Here is a 21,205-nt window from a genome sequence, read left to right on the forward strand (position 1 = left end):
GTGAGTGTGTGTGTGTGTGTGTGTGTGTGAGAGAGAGAGAGAGAGAGAGAGAGAGAGGGAGAGAGAAAGAGAGAGAGAGACTAAATCGAACATCTGCACACACAGCTGTGCATGTAGCAATGTGGAATTCATGCTTAGTTTATTCAAGGATGTGGGCATGATTCCCTGACCATCTACTTCTAAAATCTAACCTAACCATTGTGTGTGTGTGTGTGTGTGTGTGTGTGTGTGTGTGTGTGTACATGCGGAGGCCAAAGCACAACTTGAGGTATTCATGGCTAGTGAATTCCAGGGATCCATCTTGTGGTGGTTTGAGTATGCTTGGCTCATGGGAAGTGGCACTTTTAGAAGGGGTGGCCTTGTTGGAGGAATTGTGTCACTGTGGGGGTGGGCTTTGAGGTCCTGTGCACAAGCTCCGCCCCATGTGGAAGAGAAACCCTTCTCCTAGCTGCCTTAGGATGAAGATATAGAACTCTCAGATCTTCCTGCACCATGCCTGCCTGGATGCTACCATGCTTCTGCCATGATGATAATGGACTGAACCTCTGAAACTGTAAGCCAACCCCAGTGAAATGTTGTCTTTTATGAGAGGTGCCTTGGTCTTGGTATCGCTTCACGGCAATGGAAACCCTAGCCAAGACACATCTTTCTCCCCAGCACAGGGATTATAAGCATGGCCTGCTTTTTGTATGCAGATTCAGGGCAGGGAACTCAGGAACTTAAGTTTGTGAAGCAAGCACTTCACCTACTGGACTATCTCCCAGCTCCTTGAAGTCCTCTGAAGAATCTGAAGCAGTTTATGTAAGGCCAAGGAGATGCTTTTGGGGATGCATGAAGTGACAGCAGGGTCACCCAGGAGATTGTGGCTGTAAATGTAGTAAGAACTTGAAAACTGGACATTGTCCACCAACTGTACTTTGGAGATAGGGTCTCGTGTATGTATCAGAGGCTGACCTGGAGCTCACTCGGTGCCCCAAATGACCTGGAACTCCTTATCCCCCGGACTTCAATGTTCCCAGTGCTGGGATTATAGGTATGTGCACTTATGTCTGGTCTATGTAGTGCTGGAGAAGGAACCCAGGGCTTCATGCGTGCTAGGCAAGCACTTTACCAACAACTATAATCTCCACTCAAGACCATGAGTGATGATGCATGTGCATATACAATCATGCAATGCAGGCAGGCCGAGGGACGAGGGTGGAGGTCAGAGGTCAACTTGCTGAAACCAGTGTTATTCTTCTACCGTGTGGATCTCGGAGACTGAATTCAGTCAGTCAGGCTTGATGGGAGGTACTTTTCCTTGCTAAGCCATCTTCTCACCAGCCCCCAAGAACATTTTTTCTTAATAGTGAATTTTTCAAAGATATTTTATCTTTATTCTATGGGTGAGTGCTTTGGCTGCCTGTATGTGTATGCATCATATGTAGGCAGTGCCCTTGGAGGCCAGAAGAGGGCGATAGATCCCCTGGAAGTGGAGTTATAGATGGTTGTGAGGCCAATGTGTGAGTGTGGAATGTTGGGTCCTCTGGAAGAACGGCTAGTGGTCTTCACTGCTGAGTCATTTCTCCAGCCCCTAAGTTAAAGCTGAGTCATTACTCCAGCTTCAGAGGTAAATTGGGAAGAAAAGACGACTCTGAAGTTCACACTCACAAACTGCTAGGGAGCACTCACCTCTCACGTCCAGCTGTGCAATGCTGGACACGGTGCCATATTTGTTGCTCGCGGTGCACGTGAAGCATCCCGAGTCTTCCGAAAACACCTCAGCAATGACTAGTGTGCAGATCTCCTCTGTGTGCCAGCAAGGCAGAAAAGGTCAATCATGGAGACAGAACCCCGAGACTTACCGATAGCAAACAGCGTGTCCACAGAAGTTGATACAAGGGGCTCACTTAATTAGTTCTTCTAAAACAACGTCGCTAAATAACTATTTGATCAAATTGACCCGTTAGGAGGCTGAAGGAGTCCAAAGATGTAAAACCAACAGCTCTGTGCCGATAGGCTGAGAGCTGACAAGAGGGTTTTGGGATGCTGGGATACATACCACACTAGGGGAGCCCTCAAGAATTGGGCTACATCCCAAAAGGTGCCCCTCAGGCCTGCCCCGCCTCAAACTCCTGACTCTCCTGCTGTATTCTCTCCAGCCTTTGCCAGCTAGGGTGGTTCAAGACCAGCAGTTACGCGTGATCCACGTTCTGTTTCTATGTCACCGATCCAAATGACAAAAATTAAACCAGCAATAAACTTATCAAAAGTCACAAAAACATACAGAGGGGAAAACAAAAACAAAAACAAAAGTCACAAAAACAAACTAGGGGTCAAAAGGAAGGAAAAGGAAGATTGTGTGTAGAACAGAAAAACTAATGAAGTAGATTTCCAAACCCCAATCCCTCATTCCCCTCTTCAAGGGGAATTTTCACTGTGAGATAATTTTAAACAGAGGCCACAGTTTAAAATTGGGCAGAAGGGCTGGGGCTATATGTCAACGTGAGAGTTCATGCCTAACATGTGTGAGGTCCTGGGTTTGATTGCCAGAAGCACAAAAAAAAATTGGATAGATATTAATTGTCAATAAATGCTTTGTTTAAGTAGTAGCAATTAGCTGATAGAGAATGGAGATTTCAGGCAAGGAGGGGTTGAAGCGCATCTCCTTTAGTCATTCCACAGTCATTCCCATGGATTAGTCTGATACGTAACCTGAACTCTTGTGATAGTACAGGTGATTCTCAGATATGACTAGAGCCTAAAATTAATACAGTTAGATATTCCTTGACAACTAAAGAAAAGCAGGGTCATTAAAACAAAATCGCTAAAATAGTTGTGTTAGGGGAAGCTTGGCATCTCACTACTTTGTGATGACTGAATTAAGTCAACGAGGTCCTTCCAGGACAGCGTTCTCAACCCGTGGGTCCGGGTTGCATATCGGATGTCCTGCCTATCAGATATTTACATTATGATCTATAACAATAGCCAAGTTGCAGTTGTGAAATAGCTAGGAAAATAATTTTATGGTTGGGGGGGCCACCCCAACATGAAGAACTGTATTAAAGGGTTGTGGCATTAGGAAAGTTGAGAACCGCTGATCTAGAACTTCCCGGGAGATCATGGCAGACATAGAATTGTTGTCTTGATTATGTCCCTGGCGGTCTAGCATAGGTGTGTGGTAGGACTGCTCGGAGTTTACCTCTGGAATGCTTTTGTTCTGAGAAGAGAATGGTAATGAAACTGTGTAATGAAACAATCTCTTCACCCGGGTCACAGGTACGGCCTGAGGGCTCTGGTGTGTAACGGACTCGCATTGTCTACAGACAAATGCTTCGTGGCTCCCACTTCTAGTTCAGTATTCTTCTAGTTCAGTATATATATATATATAAATTTACATATGTGTGTGTGTGTGTGTGTGTGTGTGTGTGTGTGTGTGTGTAAATTCCTGAATCTGATTCATAAATTATTTCTTTCTTTATTTTGACTGGTAACCTAGTACCAGTCAGGCCCATGGATCAAACCCATGGCTTTGAGTAAGCAAGGTTAAGCGTTCTCAATTATCCATATCCCCAGCCTTTCATCTGTTAAGTTTGAGAAACAGAGGCTGTGGGGATTGGACTTAACCTGGCATCCAAGAAATTCCAAGCTCAGTTTTGAGGAGGGCATGAAATGGGTGGGAGTAATGGCAGGAGGGAAAAAAATCCCCAAGAAAAGGTTAAAAAAAAAAAAAAAAACTTAACTGGATTTATACCAGAGAATAAATTGACATGCAAATTTGAATGTGCTCCATCTCCCACCCCCACCCCCCACTTCTGCAATAACAGCTAGAGTTCATTCAGATCTTTCTGGAAATGTTTATTTTCAGCTTGTCTTGACACTAGAGTAACTGCAACATATTCCCACGTATGTGTGTCTCAAACCACCAATGAATAAGTTAAAGGCGAGATGATCTTTACCTGGCTCTGCCATGGATCGCGGTTCTAAAGGGAGAAAAGAACAAATGGTTGTGAGCATTGACTGGCTGAGAAGCTACATTCTCATCAGAAGCTTTTGGTAGAACCCCAGTGTCTAGCTTGGGGGTGAAGTGATAAAGACAATCTGTCAAGGTTGTGTCTGGCCCAGGTACCAGTGACCTCAAGAAGGCTACAGAGGGGCAGCTGGGAAGCAGCGAAATGATGCTTGGAGCACACCTGAGTTAACACAGTGGACAATAAGCAGCGAAACGATGCTTGGAGCAAACCTGAGTTAACACAGTGGACAATAAGCTTCAGGCCCCCAGGCAAGGAAGAGTGCCAGAGGGAGGGAGGATTAGAGGGACTAGCCCCTGCCTATCTGTCTGTCTGTCCATCCATCCATGTATGTATGTATCTATCTATCCATCCATGTATCCATCTATCTATCTATCTATCTATCTATCTATCTATCTATCTATCTATCTATCTATCTACATATCTATCTATCTGGCTGGCTGGCTGTCCATTCATCTATCCATCCATCCATCCATGTATGCATGTATGTATGTATGTATGTATCCATGTATCCATCCATTCATCCATCCATTCATCCATCTATCCATGTAATTATCTATCTATCTATCTATCTATCCATCCATCCATCCATCCCGTCTTTCCATCCATCATCCATCTATCTATCCATCCATCCCATCTGTCCATCCATCATCCATCCATCCATCCATCCATCCATCCATCCATCCATCCATGCATCCATCCATCCATCCATCCATCATCTGTTGTGTGTATTCCACAGCACAGATCTGGAGGTCAGAGAACAATTTGCAGGAATCAGCTCTTTCCTTCCATCATGTGGATCAAACTCGTGTCTTAAGGCTCCGAGGCTAGAGCCTCTGCCTGCTGAGCCATCTCACTGGCCTATGACTTGCTTCACCTAGAAGAAAGCTCGTGACATCTGAGAAGTATTTCTCACCTCTGGGCTCTCGAGTGCCTATAAAATAGAGCTGCTTCCTTCTACAAGTCTGTAAACTTACAAGCCTTGATACACTCAAAAGATTCCTTGAAGGCAGCAAGTTCGTTAATCTACAATTGCTTGACTTTCCTCTAAGTGAATACCACAAAATACAGGTGTTCCATATACATTTATCTAAGTGCAGGCATTCAGTAAATAGCTATGCATATACCACCCATCTTCTACACAATACACAGAAGTATTGAGGTGTTTTTCCTTTCTCAGTTAGATGGTATTCAGAATTATTGCTGTTTCTCCCACCATGTGTGTGGAGGGCAGAGGAAAGGTCTCAGGCGTCAATGCTCTTCTTGCTCTATTTGGGTCTAGGGATATAGTCGGGCACCCTGACCCACTGAGCCATCTCTCTCTGGCCCATGACTTATGCTAGTTTTAAAGGTAACAAACATGTGTAGCTTAGTGGTAGAGCTCTTTGTCTGGAATGCAGAAGGCCCTGGGTTCAACCCCAAGCACTGCAAGAAAGGGAAAAAAAATTATAGTGGCTGGCAAAATGGCTCAGAGGGTCAAGACACTTGTCACCAAAGCTGATTGCCTGATTTGAATCAGCAGGAACTACACAGTGAAGGTGGAGAACCTGCAAGCTGTCCTCTGACCTCACAGGGGTGCTGAATACATGTATCCACACATACAAACACAATACATACATATGACTAAAATTTAAAATAATACATAAAACTAAGAACAATACATTAATATGAAAGAGATGTCTATAAACTCTAGTGTAAAAATAATCAATTATATTTGGGCATGGTGGAACAACCCAGATGTCTTTCAACAGAGTAATGGAATCAGAAAATGTGGTACATTTACACAATGGAGTGCTACTCAGCTATTAAAAACAATGAATTTATTAAATTCTTACGCAAATGGATGGATCTGGAGAATATCATCTTGAGTAAGGTAACCCAATCACAAAATAACACACATGGTATGCACTCTCTGATAAGTAGATATTAGCCCAGAAGCTCGGAATACCCAAGATACAATACACAAACCACAAGAAACTCAAGAAGAAGGAAGACCAAAATGTGGATACTTTGTTCCTTCTTAGAAGGGGGAACAAAATACCAATGGAAGGAGTTGCAGAAACAAAGTATGGAGCTGAGACTGAAGGAAAGACAATCCAGAGACTGCCCCACCTGGGAATCCTTCCCATATTCAATTACCAAACCCAGACACTATTGTGGATGCCAGCAAGTGCTGGCTGTACTAACACTTTTAGTACTAACACTTGAGAGAAAGAGGCAGAGGGATCTCTTTGACTTCAAGGCAAACCTGGTCCACATAATCCCAGGTCAGCCAGAGCTACACAGTAAGACCCTGTCTTAAAATGAAAAATCAATTACAAAAAAAAGAAAAAATGATGTTTTAAAAAATTAAAAATATGTGTGGAGAAATTTTGGAGAATATATACCAATATATTAAAACAATTTATCTTAGGAGACATTCTTTAGTTTAGTTTAGTTTTTGAGAAAGGGTTTCACTGTGTAGCCCTGGCTGTCCTGGAACTCACTGTGTAGACCAGGCTGACCTCAAATTCTGAGGTCAGCCTGACTCTGCCTCTCCAGGGTTGGGGATCAAAGGCATGTGCCACCATGCTCAGCCTTGGGAGATATTCTTACCAGTGACTTTTATGTTAGTTTAAGAAATTTGAACAGATCTTTTACACGTATAGGTGTTTTTGCCTATATGTCTGTGTACGACGTGCTTGTAGCACCCACAGAGACCAGAAGAGGGCGGCAGAGCTCCCGGAACCAGACTTACAGACCGTGGTGAGTCTCCAAGTGTGAGCTGGGAATTATGACCCTATCCTCTGGAGGAGCAGCTGGTGCTCTTAACTGTTGAGTCACTTCTCCAGCCCCTTGATGTTTAATATATTTAATTTGTTTTTTAAAACATAAAAACAAGCCCGTATGAAACCCTTATTTTTAAAAAAGTGGCATTACCAGAAAAGCATGAACTTACTCTTCTGTAAGATCCTGAAGTCCGGAGAGTCTTCGATTAAGGTCCCCTCTCTGTACCACTCGACTTTCGGAGACGGGGCCCCTTTCACTCGGCACTCAAAGACAACCAGCTGCCCCTCAGAGGCTGACAGATTCTGCAGCATCTGGGGTGAGAGAGAAGTACCGGTATAACCTATGCACTTGGGGACCACACCCCACTCCTGGGTGTTAGGGAGACCCTCTCCACCCTTGGATTTTTTTTTCCACGTCTTCTGTTTCCGGCAGCTTTACCCCAAACGTAGCACCATCCCACCACCCCAAGGTTCTTTCCTCACTACTCCTTTTTTAAAAGATTTCTTTAAATGTTTGTTTGTTTGTTTTATGTACATGAGTACACTAGTTGCTCTCTTCAGACACACCAGAAGAAGGCATTAGATCCTATTACAGATGGTTGTGAGCCACCATGTGGTTGCTGGGGTTTGAACTCAGGACCTCTGGAAGAGCAGTCAGTGCTGCTATCCACTGAGCAGTCTCTCCAGCTCCCCTCCCCACCCATTGTTCTTTATCTCCATCTTGGTGCTAATCAAATTTATTAAATATTAGGTAAGAGTAAAGGAGTTTTTTTTTTAAAAAATTATTTCTGGGGGCTGGAGAGATGGCTCAGCGGTTAAGAGCACTGACTGCTCTTCTGAAGGTCCTGAGTTCAAATCCCAGCAACCACATGGTGGCTCACAACCATCTGTAATGAGATCTGATGCCCTCTTCTAGAGTGTCTGAAGACAGCTACAGTGTACTTACATATAATAATAAATAAATCTTTAAAAAAAATTATTTCTGTTGTTTGTTAGTTCTTTCTTTATTTCTTTACTCATTCACTCCTATAATTTGTGATTTTTTTTACAGTTCTTGTCTACCAAAAAACCTACTGTTTTTGTGCATTGCTCTGACATATTCATAATCCTTGTCTAGTGATGTGGGCTATATGAGCCCCCTCCCAACAGCCATGAGTGATGCCTTACACACACAAAAAAAAATACAAACCTACTTAAAAATATTAAAAGTAAGGTGGTTCTGGTCAGCTGAACAGTTTTCAAGTATGAGTTTTGTAGCTGACAAGGTCTTGCCCCAGTGTCCAAAGGTTGAACTCTCTGGCTCAATTCCTACAACTGTTGGCTCTTAATTCAGAGGTGTCTGTGAATTGGCATCATGACAGCCAGGGGGCACTGTAGTCCAATGTCAGTATTTTTTGTTCTTTTTTTTTTTTTTTTTTTTTTTTTTTTTTTTTTTTTTTTGGTTTTTTTGAGACAAGGTTTCTCAGTATAGCCCAGGCTGTCCTGGAACTCACTCTGTAGACCAGGCTGGCCTCGAACTCAGAAATTCGCCTGCCTCTGCCTCCCAAGTGCTGGGATTAAAGGTGTGTGCCACCACACCCAGCTTTTTTGTTCTTTGTATTGTCCCAATTTTGTTTGCTGAAATCATTCATGACCCGAATAACAGAGTGGTTTCTGAATTAATAAAAGTGCTATTGGATTGAAAAGCTTAGTCATCCCTCACTTCCCCTAGGAAGCAGGCAACATCCACAAGTCGCTGTGTGCTATGTTCTTCCCTGACCTCGGAGAAAATTCTGTGCTCAAATGTCAACTTTGGGATCTTTCGTGGCAGTCAGAAATCTCTCTGGAATTAATGGAGTTTTCATTAACTTCTGAAGTAAAAAGGTTAGAAAATAAATCCACAGTCCCCAATAAAACGCGTGGTGGCAGAAGGGACTGCGTAATTGATATATGGCATGTACTGAAATGGATCTATCGAGAATGAAGCCAATCTACACATTCTAACGTGGCTTGTGGCTCAGTTCGTTTGCGAAGCCGGTTTTCAGCAGAGGGTTCTGCGAAGCCATTTTGCAGAAGGACCCCTCTCAGAGGCTGCGTCAGGGCTGAGAGAAGCCCCGTCTCGTGGTTGTAATTTTTTTTTGTTTGACAATAAAAGCAGAGACCTGTGTTCTAGTTGAGAGGTCAGCCAAGACACCCGCAGCACGACTGTGTACAGAGTAGGCCTGCTAAGGTCCAGGGTAGGAGGTAGAAGCTCGTTCTAGCAGGGGTCAATACCCAGAAGGGAAGAGTCCAAGGGTGATCGATCTTACAAGCCACTTAGGAATAGCTGCTGAGAGTCAAAGCCATTACTGTTGCAAATTACAGGGTTTTTTTTTCTTTTTCTTAAAAGTTTATCGGCATCGTTTTTTATTCTTAATTACGTGGATATGTGTATGCTTATGTACATGTATGTGGGTGGAGTGGCTTCTGAGGCCAAAAGAAGGCACCGCGGCCCTCCGGAACTGGAGTCACAGGCTGTGGTGAGTGGCCTGGTGTTCCTTGGAAAGGCACTACAGGCTCTTTACTGCCGAGGCTTTCCTTCAGCCCCACAGCTGAGCCATCTTGCTCGATGCTGTTTTGTTTTTTGTGGTTTTAGATTAAAGTGGCCTCCTTACGTAACTGAGTATGACCTTGGACTCTCGATTCTCCTGCCTCCATCTCCCGAGGCCTGAGAATCAGAGGCGTGCACCACTGCACCACTAGCCCCAGAAAAGCCCAAGGTCTTCTACAAAGGTCTCATAAGGAGGTGGCCGGTGTGCCTACTCTCACATACAGATTTAGTTAAGCCATTAGGACCCAGTGTGGATGGCACTGCATTAGTCACGACAGTAGACCTCAGGCATCCTCCGATGCTGCGATGTGGATGTGGATTATACAATGTGTCTCCCGAACCAATCACACGTTAGAAGCTTGCTCTCCCATGTGAAGGAGTTAAGAGATAGGGAGACCATCAAGAGGTGAATTGAGAGATTGTTACTGGCTCCTTTCTTCTTTTTTAAAAAGATTTACTTATTTATTATTTGTGAGTACACTGTAAGCTGTCTTCAGATACTCCAGAAGAGGGTGTCAGATCTCATTACTGATGGTTGTGAGTCACCATGTGGTTACTGGGATTTGAACTTAGGACCTTCAGAAGAGTAGTCAGTGCTCTTAACCACTGAGCCATCTCTCCTGCCCCATCCCTTTTTTTTGTTTTTGTTTTTGTTTTTGTTTTTTGAGACAGGGTTTCTCTGTACAGCCTTGGTTGTTCTGGAACTCACTCTGTAGACCAGGCTGGCCTCGAACTTAGAAATCCACCTGCCTCTGCCTCCCAAGTTCTGGGATTAAAGGCATGCTCTTAACCACCGAGGTCCCTCCTTTTTTTCTTTGAAAACCTTGACTCTTCACACAATTCTCTTCTCATTCTCTCTCTTTCCCACTGTTGTGTTACCATAGGATCATCGCCAGAGCTGAGGCAATACCACTGTTAGACCCTTGAAACTCCAAACGTTGAAGGGACACAAACCTCTCTGCTGTATAAAGAACCCAGCCTTTGCTATTCCATTGCAGTATCAAAACCCAAACAAATACACACAAAGGAATGCACACTTGGTTACATTCATCTAATTCCAGCCAAGGTGCACTGGACTAAATGAAGACAGTTCTCAACTGAGAGAGCCTGAGTTAATCGTTACTAGAAATTATGGATCTGAAATGAAGTCACTCTAGTCAAAAGTCCACATTGCCCTGAGGTATGAACAATGGCCAAAGTACAAATCTACCTTATTTGTCACCACAGAGTTTGTGTTCCACTTCTTTCATTACACACCCGACACGGTCTGGAGAGTCTCTGTGACCAGGCAGCCCTGGGTCCTTTGTCCCTGCTCTTCCTGAAGATATTCTGAAGCTTCCAGAAATGGAAGTCTTACTGCAGAATAGATTTGAATACAGCCTGCTTCATCTTTGCCCTAGAGTGCCAGGGAGTATAAATGGAGGTTCCTGTTGAGTGGATCTTGGCTGGCAGACCCAACACAAAGCTGCCTTCACAAATAGCATTTCAGCCAGGCATAGTGGCACCCTTGAACCCCAGCACTTGGGAGGCAGAGGCAGGTGGATCTCTGTGAGTTTGAGGCCAGCCTGGTCTATGTAGTGAATTCTAGGACAACCAGAGCTACATAGTGAGACCTTGTCTTAAAAAACAAACAAAAACAAAACAGAAAGAGCATCTCCCTTATTGATTAAAATGTATTATCAGTTAGGAGAGCCTGTTCTTGCAGAAGACCAAAGCTTGATTCCCAGCATCTGCATCACTCACAACTGTCGATATCTCCAGTTCTAGGAGGTGGGGGGGGGGGGGGGGGGGGTCTGATGCCCTCTTCTGGCCTCCTTGGATACAGGTATAAATGAGGTGCACATACATAAATGCAGACAAAATACAAAACATGCATCTGAATAAAATAAATTATTTTTAAGAATAGCTCCAAGATTCATTTTGTTATTTATCTTTTTAAATCCAGATGTGTCAGCCTCTTTGGGCATGAAGCATGGGAGTGTGTATAGTACCTTAGGCTGCAGTTGGCCCAGAAAAGTTTACTGATATAAACTAATGGGAGATGGCTCAGCAGGCAAAGGTGCTTGACACCAAGCCTGAGGATATGAGTTTGACTCCAGGGCTTACATGATGGGAGGAGAAAACAGATTCCCATAAGTTGTCCTCCTGACGGCCACACTTGTACTATGACAGTTTGGTTGTCACAGGTGCCCCAGGCTAAGGATGCAGAAAAGTCTCTGGAACTGATGGGTTGGGAAGAGAGATGGTGAAGCCTTGAAAAAAAATCTAGATCTGGCCACTGGCCCAGTTATTTCAGGGTTTCCTGCCTCTGCTGTTATATAACATAGTGCTCTTCAAATTCTCCCTTCCCCTGCCCCCTTACGATCTTCAAGTTACTGCTGAAGCCACCAGAGCCAGGGTTGCAGCAGCCTTGAAAGCCAGCCAGGGCAGCTGCCACTGAGTGGGAGGTGACAGGAGCAAGATTCTAATTTGGTCACCTCCCTCCCTCCACACTCTAAGGACGTGTGACTGCTGTTCTCTTCCTAAGAAGAGCGAAGAGTTTTTCATGTCGCAAAGAGGGGGAGGAAGGGTGGTCTAGCTCCATACACAGAGTGTTTCAAAACATAGGATGGGCAGTGAGATGGCTCAGAGGGGAAGGGCACTTGTTGCCTAGACTGAGAGCCTAAATACCATCCCTGAAACATACAGGGACATTAGTCCTGACTCCTGCAGGACTAATCCTCTAATCTTATGCTTGCATCATATCAACCCCCACGCCCAATAAGGGACTACCTGTGAAAAACTAAAAGAAACGAAACGTAGAAGGTAGGCTGAGGATGTTAACTCCACTGCGAGAGAGCTTGCCTAGCAGGCACAAAGCCCCCAGCTGGATTCCCAGCGCTGCTAAAGCAGGTGTGTTCATAGATACATTGTAACCCTGGCAGTCATCAGGTGGAAGCAAAAAGACTAGGAATCCAAAGTCATCCACTGCTACTTAGAGAGTTTGAGGTCAGCCTGAGGCTTTGCCTAAAACAACGACAAACAAAAAGCAGGAGCTCCAGATGTAGCTCTTTGACAGAGCACTTACCCAGCATTCACAGGCTCATGGTCATCTCACAAGAAGCCAATCTATGGCACAGGCACTCTGTATGAATAAGCATACAGGGACCCATGGTGTGCTCTTAACAATGCCACCATTTGGTAGGGCCATTCTCCTTTTCACTTAAACCTTCTATAAGAGCAATATACATGCTGGGTGGTGGTGGTCCACATCTTTAATCTTGGCTCTCGGGAAGCAGAGGCAGGTGGTCTCGGGAAGCAGAGGCAGGTGGAAATCAGCTTGGTCTACAGAGCAAATTCCAGGACAGTCAGGGCTACACAGAGTAACCTGGTCTTGAAAGCCAGCACCCCACCCCACCCCCAAATAAAATTTAAAAAAAAATTGAAGATAAGAATTTTCTATCATCAGGAAAAAAAGGAGTTAAATAAAACTCCACTCTCTCATCACTGCTTTTAAAAATAAAATTGATGTCTCGCCATAATTGGCAAAGAAACGCTTTTGTTAGGCTGTATAGAAAATGAGTCACAGGAGCTGTACTGCCAGAAGTCCCTAAAGAGGTAAAGAGAGACTGAATAACCCGGACCGATGTATGCAAATCACCTGCTATCATTGCTTGCTGGCGTAATACCATCCTTGGTAACTGTGACTCAGATATTCACTAATGACCCTGGCAGTGATTGTGACCTCAATCCTGTCCCCACTGACGGAAACTAACGCAAGCACACTGGGGCTGATAAGTCTCTCTGGAATCTGAACCCCAGCCTATCCTGGTGCTCCGTGTCCCTGGGCAATCCTGATCCCATTTATGGAGGCAGGAGCCTACATCCAGCGGGCAGAGAAAACCTCCTCACAGCTCCCATCTGTGTACCAAGAGCTGATGTCCTACCAGCAAGCTAACATTTTTAGACTTTGTCATATCTAGTGACCGATTCATTTTTCCATTTTTATGTCAAAGGCATTGGTGTCTGCCACCCAGGACATCTAATCAGAAAGAGGCAACCAGTTAAAGCAGTTAAAGCGGGTGCTATGAGTGCCTTTGAAAATTAAATGGAAAGAATTAATATTAAAGGGTCCTATCTGACTCCCTCTGTGTGTCTCTGTCTCTGTCCCTCTTTCTTGCTCTCTCTCATGCTGAGGATTAAACTCAGGGCTTTATGCTTGGTAGGCAAGTACCTAACTACTGATCTATGCCCTGAACCCAGATTTTTTTAAAGAAAGAAAGGAAGGAAGGAAGGAGGAAAGAAAGAAAGAAAGAAAGAAAGAAAACTAGCTTTTGGAACTTAGCTTTTGAGAAAGGAGCTTTCTATGTAGCCCAGGCTGGCCTTGAACATCCTCTCTCTGTCTCAGCCTCCTGGCTGTGAGGATTATAGGCTTGCATCATTGTCCCAGATTATATCTTTGTAAACTTCTGTCTGCATATAAACAGCTCTGTCTATGTTGAATGCACAAGGCATGTGCTCCAAGCGGTGTGAATCTTAGCACACCCTAAGCTTTGAAATCGGGTGATGATAGGTGCTGAGAATGGGGAGACAGGAGACTTAATTGGGACTGGATATTGTATATTTGGTGGGTTAGCTACTTTTGCAGAGTTAGCACAGTCTCTAACCTGTAACAAATGGACATGATGTATTGCCTTTTTTTTTTTTTTTTTTTTTTTTTTTTTTGGTTTTTCGAGACAGGGTTTCTCTGTGTAGCCTTGGCTGTCCTGGAACTCGCTCTGTAGACCAGGCTGGCCTTGAACTCAGAAATCCACCTGCCTCTGCCTCCCAAGTGCTGGGATTAAAGGCGTGCGCCACCACCGCCCGGCTGATGTATTGCCTTATTCCTGTGACACGTTTATGCTATATCTTAAGACAATATGACTTAGCAGTGCCAATAAGAGATGACAAAAATAGTTTTACTAACACATATACATATACATACATATGAATATATAAATATATATATGTACATACAAAGACATATACACACCTGTACATATACACACATATACACATACACCATACATATACACATACACACACATACACACAGAGACATATACATACCTGTAGATACACACCTGTACATACACATACACATATATCACACACACATATACACATATATCACACACACATATACACAGAGACATATATGCACACATACATACACACATAGTCCATCCACAATTCCACTCCACAATTCCTCTTCAGAGTCTTGTATCTACAAAATCATGACTTGTTGTTTTCCTACTTCTAGTCATTCACAGTAGTAAGGCTGAAACACCAGAGGCAGAATATTAAGTGAATATTAATATTAAAAATATTTTAAAAATTTAAAAATTAATATTAAAAAATTAGATGCCTTATTCACATAAGGAAATGTGTCTAATGAACATGGAAACGGGCAGACAGGGACCACTCTAGACTCCAAAATGAATTTTGGGAAGCCATCTTGAATGATCTCATCCAATATGGCTGCGCTCCCCTTCTGGGACAGTTGTGGATTCTAGCAAGGATTATCGTTACTGCTCGAAAAGACCATATTTGCTATTTTTCTTTAAATGGGGCTTCCTCCTCTTGGGCATTCTAGAGATTTGGGGCTAGATAATTCTTTGCTGGAGGGCAGGGGCTGGCACCCTGCACTCATTTTAGGGTGCTTAATAATATTCCTCATTCCACTAGCACGGCCGCTCATGTGACAACCAAGTGTTTCCAGACATTACTAAGGACCCTTGGAGGCCGGGTAGTGGTGGCGCACACCTTTAATCCCAGCACTTGGGAGGCAGAGGCAGGCAGATCTATGAGTTCGAGTCCAGCTTGCTCTACAGAGTAAGTTCCAAGACAGCCAGGCTACACAGAGAAACCCTGTCTTGAAAAACCAATAAACAAAACAAAACAAAACAACAACCAAACAACCAAACAAAAAAAACCTAATGACCCTTGGAGAACAAAACTAACCACAATTAATATCTATGGCTCCAACCATATTTCTTTTAGAATAAAAATCTCCTTGGGCCTACACGCACTGTTCATACTAAGAATATCATGGAGACACATTTAGTTTTCAAAATATAAAAAATCCGATGTGACTCATTTTTCACCTTTGAACTCACTGTGGGCAATGATGTGTGTTGCACATAGACTTAGTGTTAGAAGTGGGAAAACCTGTTTAACTCCTAATCCTACCATTAACCAGTCCTGCTACACTGGCTGAATTTTAATCTCTCTGACCCTCCCTTAGCTTTTTTCCTTTTGTAAATGAAAACCTCTGACTGAATTTTCAAGTTCAAAATACAAAGACTGGGTGATTTTAGAATTTGATGATTCCACAGTCGCTAATACCATGGAACGGAAGAGCAAGCTCTGGGTCCTAAGCCAGGCTTTATGTTAAATCTGCTAAAATCGCTTAGCTCTGTTTCCTTGAGCACCAAAGGCAATCCCCTAACCAGAGTCTCCTGAAAGTCTGGATCCCTACAGAATCCTGCCACGTGATCTCCCTGTCATGTGATCTCCCTGTCACGTGATCTCCAGGAATGCCTGTTCAACAACCTGGAGAATGGTCGTAGAGGTCAGTGTGGTTAGTAGTGAGCACATTTCCTTCATTATAGAAAGTGTCATTAGAAATCGGAGACGCGGGATGATGTGGAACTACATAATCTATGGCCTGAGGAGCAACGTGCTTAAGTTTTATGGTCACTTCTGCGAAACGTATCTTACCAGTGATTCTCCATCTGGGAGACTGCAGCGCCAGGAAACACAAAGAGAAATGTGAAAGACTATTACCCAGTCAGAGTAGGCCTGACTGACAAGACAACTGCGGCAGTTCAACAAGAAAAGATACCCCCAGCTCCATTCCCTCCTCCTCCTCTTGCAGGGGCCATGGTCTCCCCTCTCCCCAGGGTCCTCCGTGTCCTGGCATGCTGCCTGCATCCCACACGATAGGCCCTCCCGTGATGCCAATGAGGAGTCCTCCTCCTCCTGGGATGTTGCCCATGGGACCTGCTCTAAGAACAAGGTCATCCATGGGAGGCTACATACCCGTGATGCCCAGGCCTCCCTTGCCTGTCTAATGAGGGTGACCACTCTGCCTGGTGTGACTCAGCCGGACAGATAAGAGCAGAGGGTTTATCAGTTTTGAGTTTCTTGTCCTGTTTCACCAGGAGATTGCGGTGCTGAGCCCGAGTGTTTTCGTCTAGCTGTGTGACAAGGACCGTCCCCCCCCCCCATCCCCCCTTCCTAACAGAATAGTTTTGGAAGGGAGAAGTGAGATTTTTTTTTTTTTTAAAGTGCAGTTTACACTTGGAGTGTGAAAGGTGGAACTAAAATCATCACCTGTTTTAGTGAAAAAAAAAGAAAAAAGGGAAGGAATGGAGGAAAAAAGAAAGGAGGAGGAGGAGGAAGAGGACAAGGAGATAGAGAAGGAAGGGAAGGAAGAGGAGGAGTAAGAAGAGGAAGATGACAAAAGAGGAAGAGGAGGGGAGAGAGGAAGAGGAGGAAGAAGGAGGAGAAGAAGAAGAAGGAGGAGGAGAAAGAAGAGGAGGAGGAGGAGGAGGAGGAAGAGGAGGAGGAGGAAGAAAAGGAGAAGGAGAAGAAATCTGACAGACTTGGACATGGGCTGGGGATGTAGCATAGCTGACAGAGTCTTGCCTAGCACACACAAGGCCCTGAGTTCAATTCCCAGCAATGAATAGATTGGGTGTAGCAGTAAACATCTATAACCTCAGTACTCAAGAGGTTGAGGTAAAAAGAATCAGAAGTTCAAGGTCATCTTAAATTACACAGTAAGGCCAGGTAGTGGTGGCGCACACCTTTGATCCCAGCGCTTGGGAGGCAGAGGCAGATTTCTGAGTTCGAGGCCAACCTGGTCTACAGAGTGAGTTCCAGGACAGCCAGGGCTACACAAAGAAACCCTGTCTCAAACCCCCTACCCCCTTCAAAAAAAAAAAAAAAAGTAAGTTCAAGGCCTGTCTGGAATATATATAATCCTAGCTCAAAAAAGTAAAATAAAACCAATAAACCTGGGTCTAGCTATAATACCATAGAAACTTCTGAAACACAAAGTAAGGCCTACACTGCAATCCCAAAAGACAAATCCTGAGATAAACTGCTGATCATAGGTCCTTTGGTGTTTAAAGCCCTGCGGGGAGAGAGAGAAATCTTATTTGATTACCTTCGTAAATACGGGCGCTGCGATGATTGGCTTCCCGTTCAGGCCTTGCAAATAGTTGGTAGGACTCTGACACTGTTAGAGAGAATCAACAATACAGTCACTGTCACCAAGGGTACTGAACGGATAGACCTAAAGATAACAAATCTACAGGCCTTGTTACCTCAAGTAAGTAAAAAACCTTGTTTTCAAATCATAGGCTTGAGATGGTAGACCAACTCTATTGCAGTCCTTCCTAGGTCAGGCTGGCTGTAAAATACACTCCCCCAGCCCCCTGTAGCTCTGTGTAAGTAGCCTTAACCTGAAAAGGGCCCATCGAATCCCTGGGGCTACACAAATCAGGATTTAAAGACCAATGGATTTGGATTCAAAGTTGACTACTGAAGAGATTAGATAAGTAATCCTGGATATTTGTTTTTTAAAGTTGTAGATCAATACATTAACATGTTTATTTAGATCATCACTAACATGAAGCAGCTACTTAGAAAGTATAATTTCCTATTTTAAAGTATATGAATAGATAAATATTTTTATATATGAACAGAAGATGCCTGGAAGTCTCCTAGCAATTATTACTGTGGACTCTAGATTTATCTAGGAACACGGGTGTAGAGATAGAACCTTGACTAAAGCTGATTTTTTAAATTTTATTTTAGTTTTAGTTATGTGTATAGGTCTATATCTCTGTTTGTGCACGCGACTGCCAGTATCCATGGAAGACAGAAGAGGCAGCTGGATCCCCAGGAGCTGGAATTACCATTGGTTGTAAGCTCAAAGTACATTCTGGGGACTGAATCAGATCCTCTGCAAGAGCAATACTTAATCTTAACCATTGAGCCATTTCACCAACTCTGATTCAAGTTTTAACTTAATAGGCTCCTATACATTGGGTGTTTTCTACATAAACATCACCAACTTGAAAGATGTCTTTTATTATTTGTCTAAAACAAACCCACCAACTTTCTGCTTGCCTTAGTAAGGAGAACCATTCCAGGTTCCATGAAAGAAAAGAAGGATATACGTCCATTGGTTCACGTATGATTGGCACTTTTTATAAGACAGGGGTGTCGGGGGATTAACTTGTCAAGTATCTCTTTTCCTATGATGTTTTCCCAAGGAGTTGGGAGACTGGGTTCCCAAAGCCACCAGAAGCCACGAGCTCATGCAGCAGAACGACAAAATGATTATCTTAATGACAGATTACAGGCGAAGAACATGACCCTGCCATACAAGGTGGTCATGGTCACTTTTGCTCAACCTAGATTCTTGTACCTGCTGGACAGTGGACACTCTGGGCTGGGCCGCCAGAGGCTGGGCTTGCGCTGCAGGAGGAATGGCTGCAGAGGTGGTGGGAGGTGAGGACGCCTCATCTGGCTTCTGGATTCTGAGAAGTTATTGACATATAGATTATAAAACAGAGCTATACACCCGTGAAAAGTCTCTTGGTAAAACCAGTATGCCAGCACTGCTTACAGTTGGACACAGTAAGTCTTTGACAATATCCTAAAGTAAGTATTCACCCACATTCCATCGCTATATGCTCTGTTGGGCAATGCACACACAAAGACAACTTCTTTAGTCTTGGATTCCTAGCTTGGGCACAGCCGGAGAGTCCGATACATCAACTGTGACCTGAGGACCACACCTGATGGGCACAGTGCAAGCTGGAGATGACCTTTAAAGATTTATTTTGCTGTCACCGTCTCTACTTCTTTCTCACTTCTTTTTTTTTCTTTTCTTATTTTTCCCTTCCTCCCTTTCTCTCTCCATTCTTTATTTTTTTCCTTTCTCTTTTTCTTTTTTAAAGGGGTTCACTAGGTAAGCTAGGTTGGCCTTGAAGCTACAGAAATCCACTTGCCTCTGCCTCTCGAGTGCTGGGATTAAAGGTCTACACCACTAAATTTACTTCTCTCTCTCCTCTCTCTCTCCCTTCTGTCTTTTTTGCTTGTTTGTTTGATTTTTGGTTTTTCGAGACAGGGTTTCTCTGTGTAGCCCTGGCTGTCCTGAAGCTCACTCTGTAGACTAGGCTGGTCTCGAACTCAGAAATCCACCTGCTTCTGCCTCCCAAGTGCTGGGATCAAAGGCGTGCGCCACCACCGCCCGGCTCTCCCCTCTGCCTTTCTGCTACCTTTGAACTGGCTATGAACTGGGGGACCTTGAACTTCTGATCCTTCTACATTTACCTTCTGAATGCTCAAATTAGAGGCAGGAGCCCCCATGCCTGTTTTATGCAGTGATGGGAATCAAATCCAGGGCTTTGTGCACACTGGGCAAGCCATCAATGGCTCCTTCTCTTCCGGTCTCAAGCAAGAAAATAAGGGGGTGGGCGAAGGCCAGGCTTTGTAAATCTTTATTTCTGGGATTTGTCCTGGCAAAAATAAAAATATCCTAAAGCTTTTCAAATGTACACAAGTTAAAGAGATTTGAGGGGCTGGCGAGATGGCTCCGTGGGTAAGAGCACTGACTGCTCTTCCAAAGGTCCTGAGTTCAAATCCCAGCAACCATATGGAGGCTCACAACCATCCGTAATGAGATCGGTCGCCCTCTTCTGGTGCTGTCTGAAGACAGCTGCAGAGAATTACACCGGAGCAAGTGGGGCGGAGCAAGCGGGGCAGTCCAGAGTTCAATTCCCAGCAGCCACATACATGGCTCATGGCCATCTATACAGCTATAGTGTACTCATATACATTAAATAAATAAATCCTTTTAAAAAAAGTAAAAAAAAAAAAAAAAAAAAAAAAAAAAGAGATTTGAACCAGGAAGTAGTCTTGGGAATGATGACAGAGGCCCGGAGATCTGGCCAGAGGATCGGACAAGAGAAAGAGCCTAAGGCAGAGAGGAAGGAAGGCTCTGGGTGAAAGATTCTTGTTTTCCAAACGAGCCCTGGGAAGCAGGAAGCATCGGGCTTAAAAAGGGCCCCTCGTGATCTTGACCATGGGCCTCTCACCTCTTGCTCATGAGGACAAATAACCAGTGACCACTGACTACTCCTTCTTTAGTCTGGATGTTGCTTCTCAGCTTCTTTATCTCTGAAATAGGTAAATGATCATTTGGCCGGGAAGGCTTTCAAAAAAAAGGAGGGTTAAGGGAGCTAACTCCCATCAGATGCTCCGAATGTCCTCATTTTCACCACGCTCAGCAGAGGTGCCTGTGGGATCTCGAAACAAGCAGGGAGGACACACGGATACAGAATGAATTCTGAATTCATTTGGGTGAAAGAATTTTTAGAATACAGCATGTATCCTAAAAAGCAAAATCGCATGTCTTTCCAGCACTTGTTCAGCTCTACACTAGAAAAGTCTTTATTTTTTTCTTCTCATGGCTACTGCATAGAAAGATTGTTTCCAAACCTACTAGAAAAGTCTTTATTTTTTTCTTCTCATGGCTACTGCATAGAAAGATTGTTTCCAAACCTTCGCTGTAGCCAGGTGTGCTCCTAGGATGAATTTTTGGACATAGCCCATGAGGGAGAGTGGTGTGTACAGCTTAATTCCAGCACTTGGGAGGTAGAGGCAGGCAGATCTCTGTGGGTTCCAGGTCAGCCTGATCTACAGAGTGAGTTCCAAGGCATCCAGGGCTTCACAGAGAAACCTTGTCTTAGAAAACAGAGGTGGGGGGGGATGGAGGGAACTCAAGAGAAAGGTTGGTACACCCCTCGCTCCTTCCT

At 44.1% G+C, this 21,205-nt stretch overlaps 1 protein-coding gene across 1 annotated transcript in view; it reads right to left on the reverse strand.

The window, feature by feature from the left end:
- Nucleotides 1-21,205, reverse strand: part of Mypn (myopalladin) — a 90,095-nt gene that overhangs the window by 28,548 nt on the left and 40,342 nt on the right. Inside the window, exons 5-9 of the mRNA XM_031347982.1 lie at nt 18,811-18,922; nt 17,542-17,613; nt 6,949-7,090; nt 3,939-3,962; nt 1,672-1,788 (exon numbers count right to left, since the gene is read on the reverse strand). Of these exons, the coding sequence (XP_031203842.1) occupies nt 1,672-1,788; nt 3,939-3,962; nt 6,949-7,090; nt 17,542-17,613; nt 18,811-18,922 (467 nt within the window). The remainder of the gene's footprint in view (nt 1-1,671; nt 1,789-3,938; nt 3,963-6,948; nt 7,091-17,541; nt 17,614-18,810; nt 18,923-21,205) is intronic.

Source organism: Mastomys coucha, unplaced genomic scaffold (assembly GCF_008632895.1).
Source record: "Mastomys coucha isolate ucsf_1 unplaced genomic scaffold, UCSF_Mcou_1 pScaffold3, whole genome shotgun sequence".
NCBI lineage: Eukaryota > Metazoa > Chordata > Mammalia > Rodentia > Muridae > Mastomys > Mastomys coucha.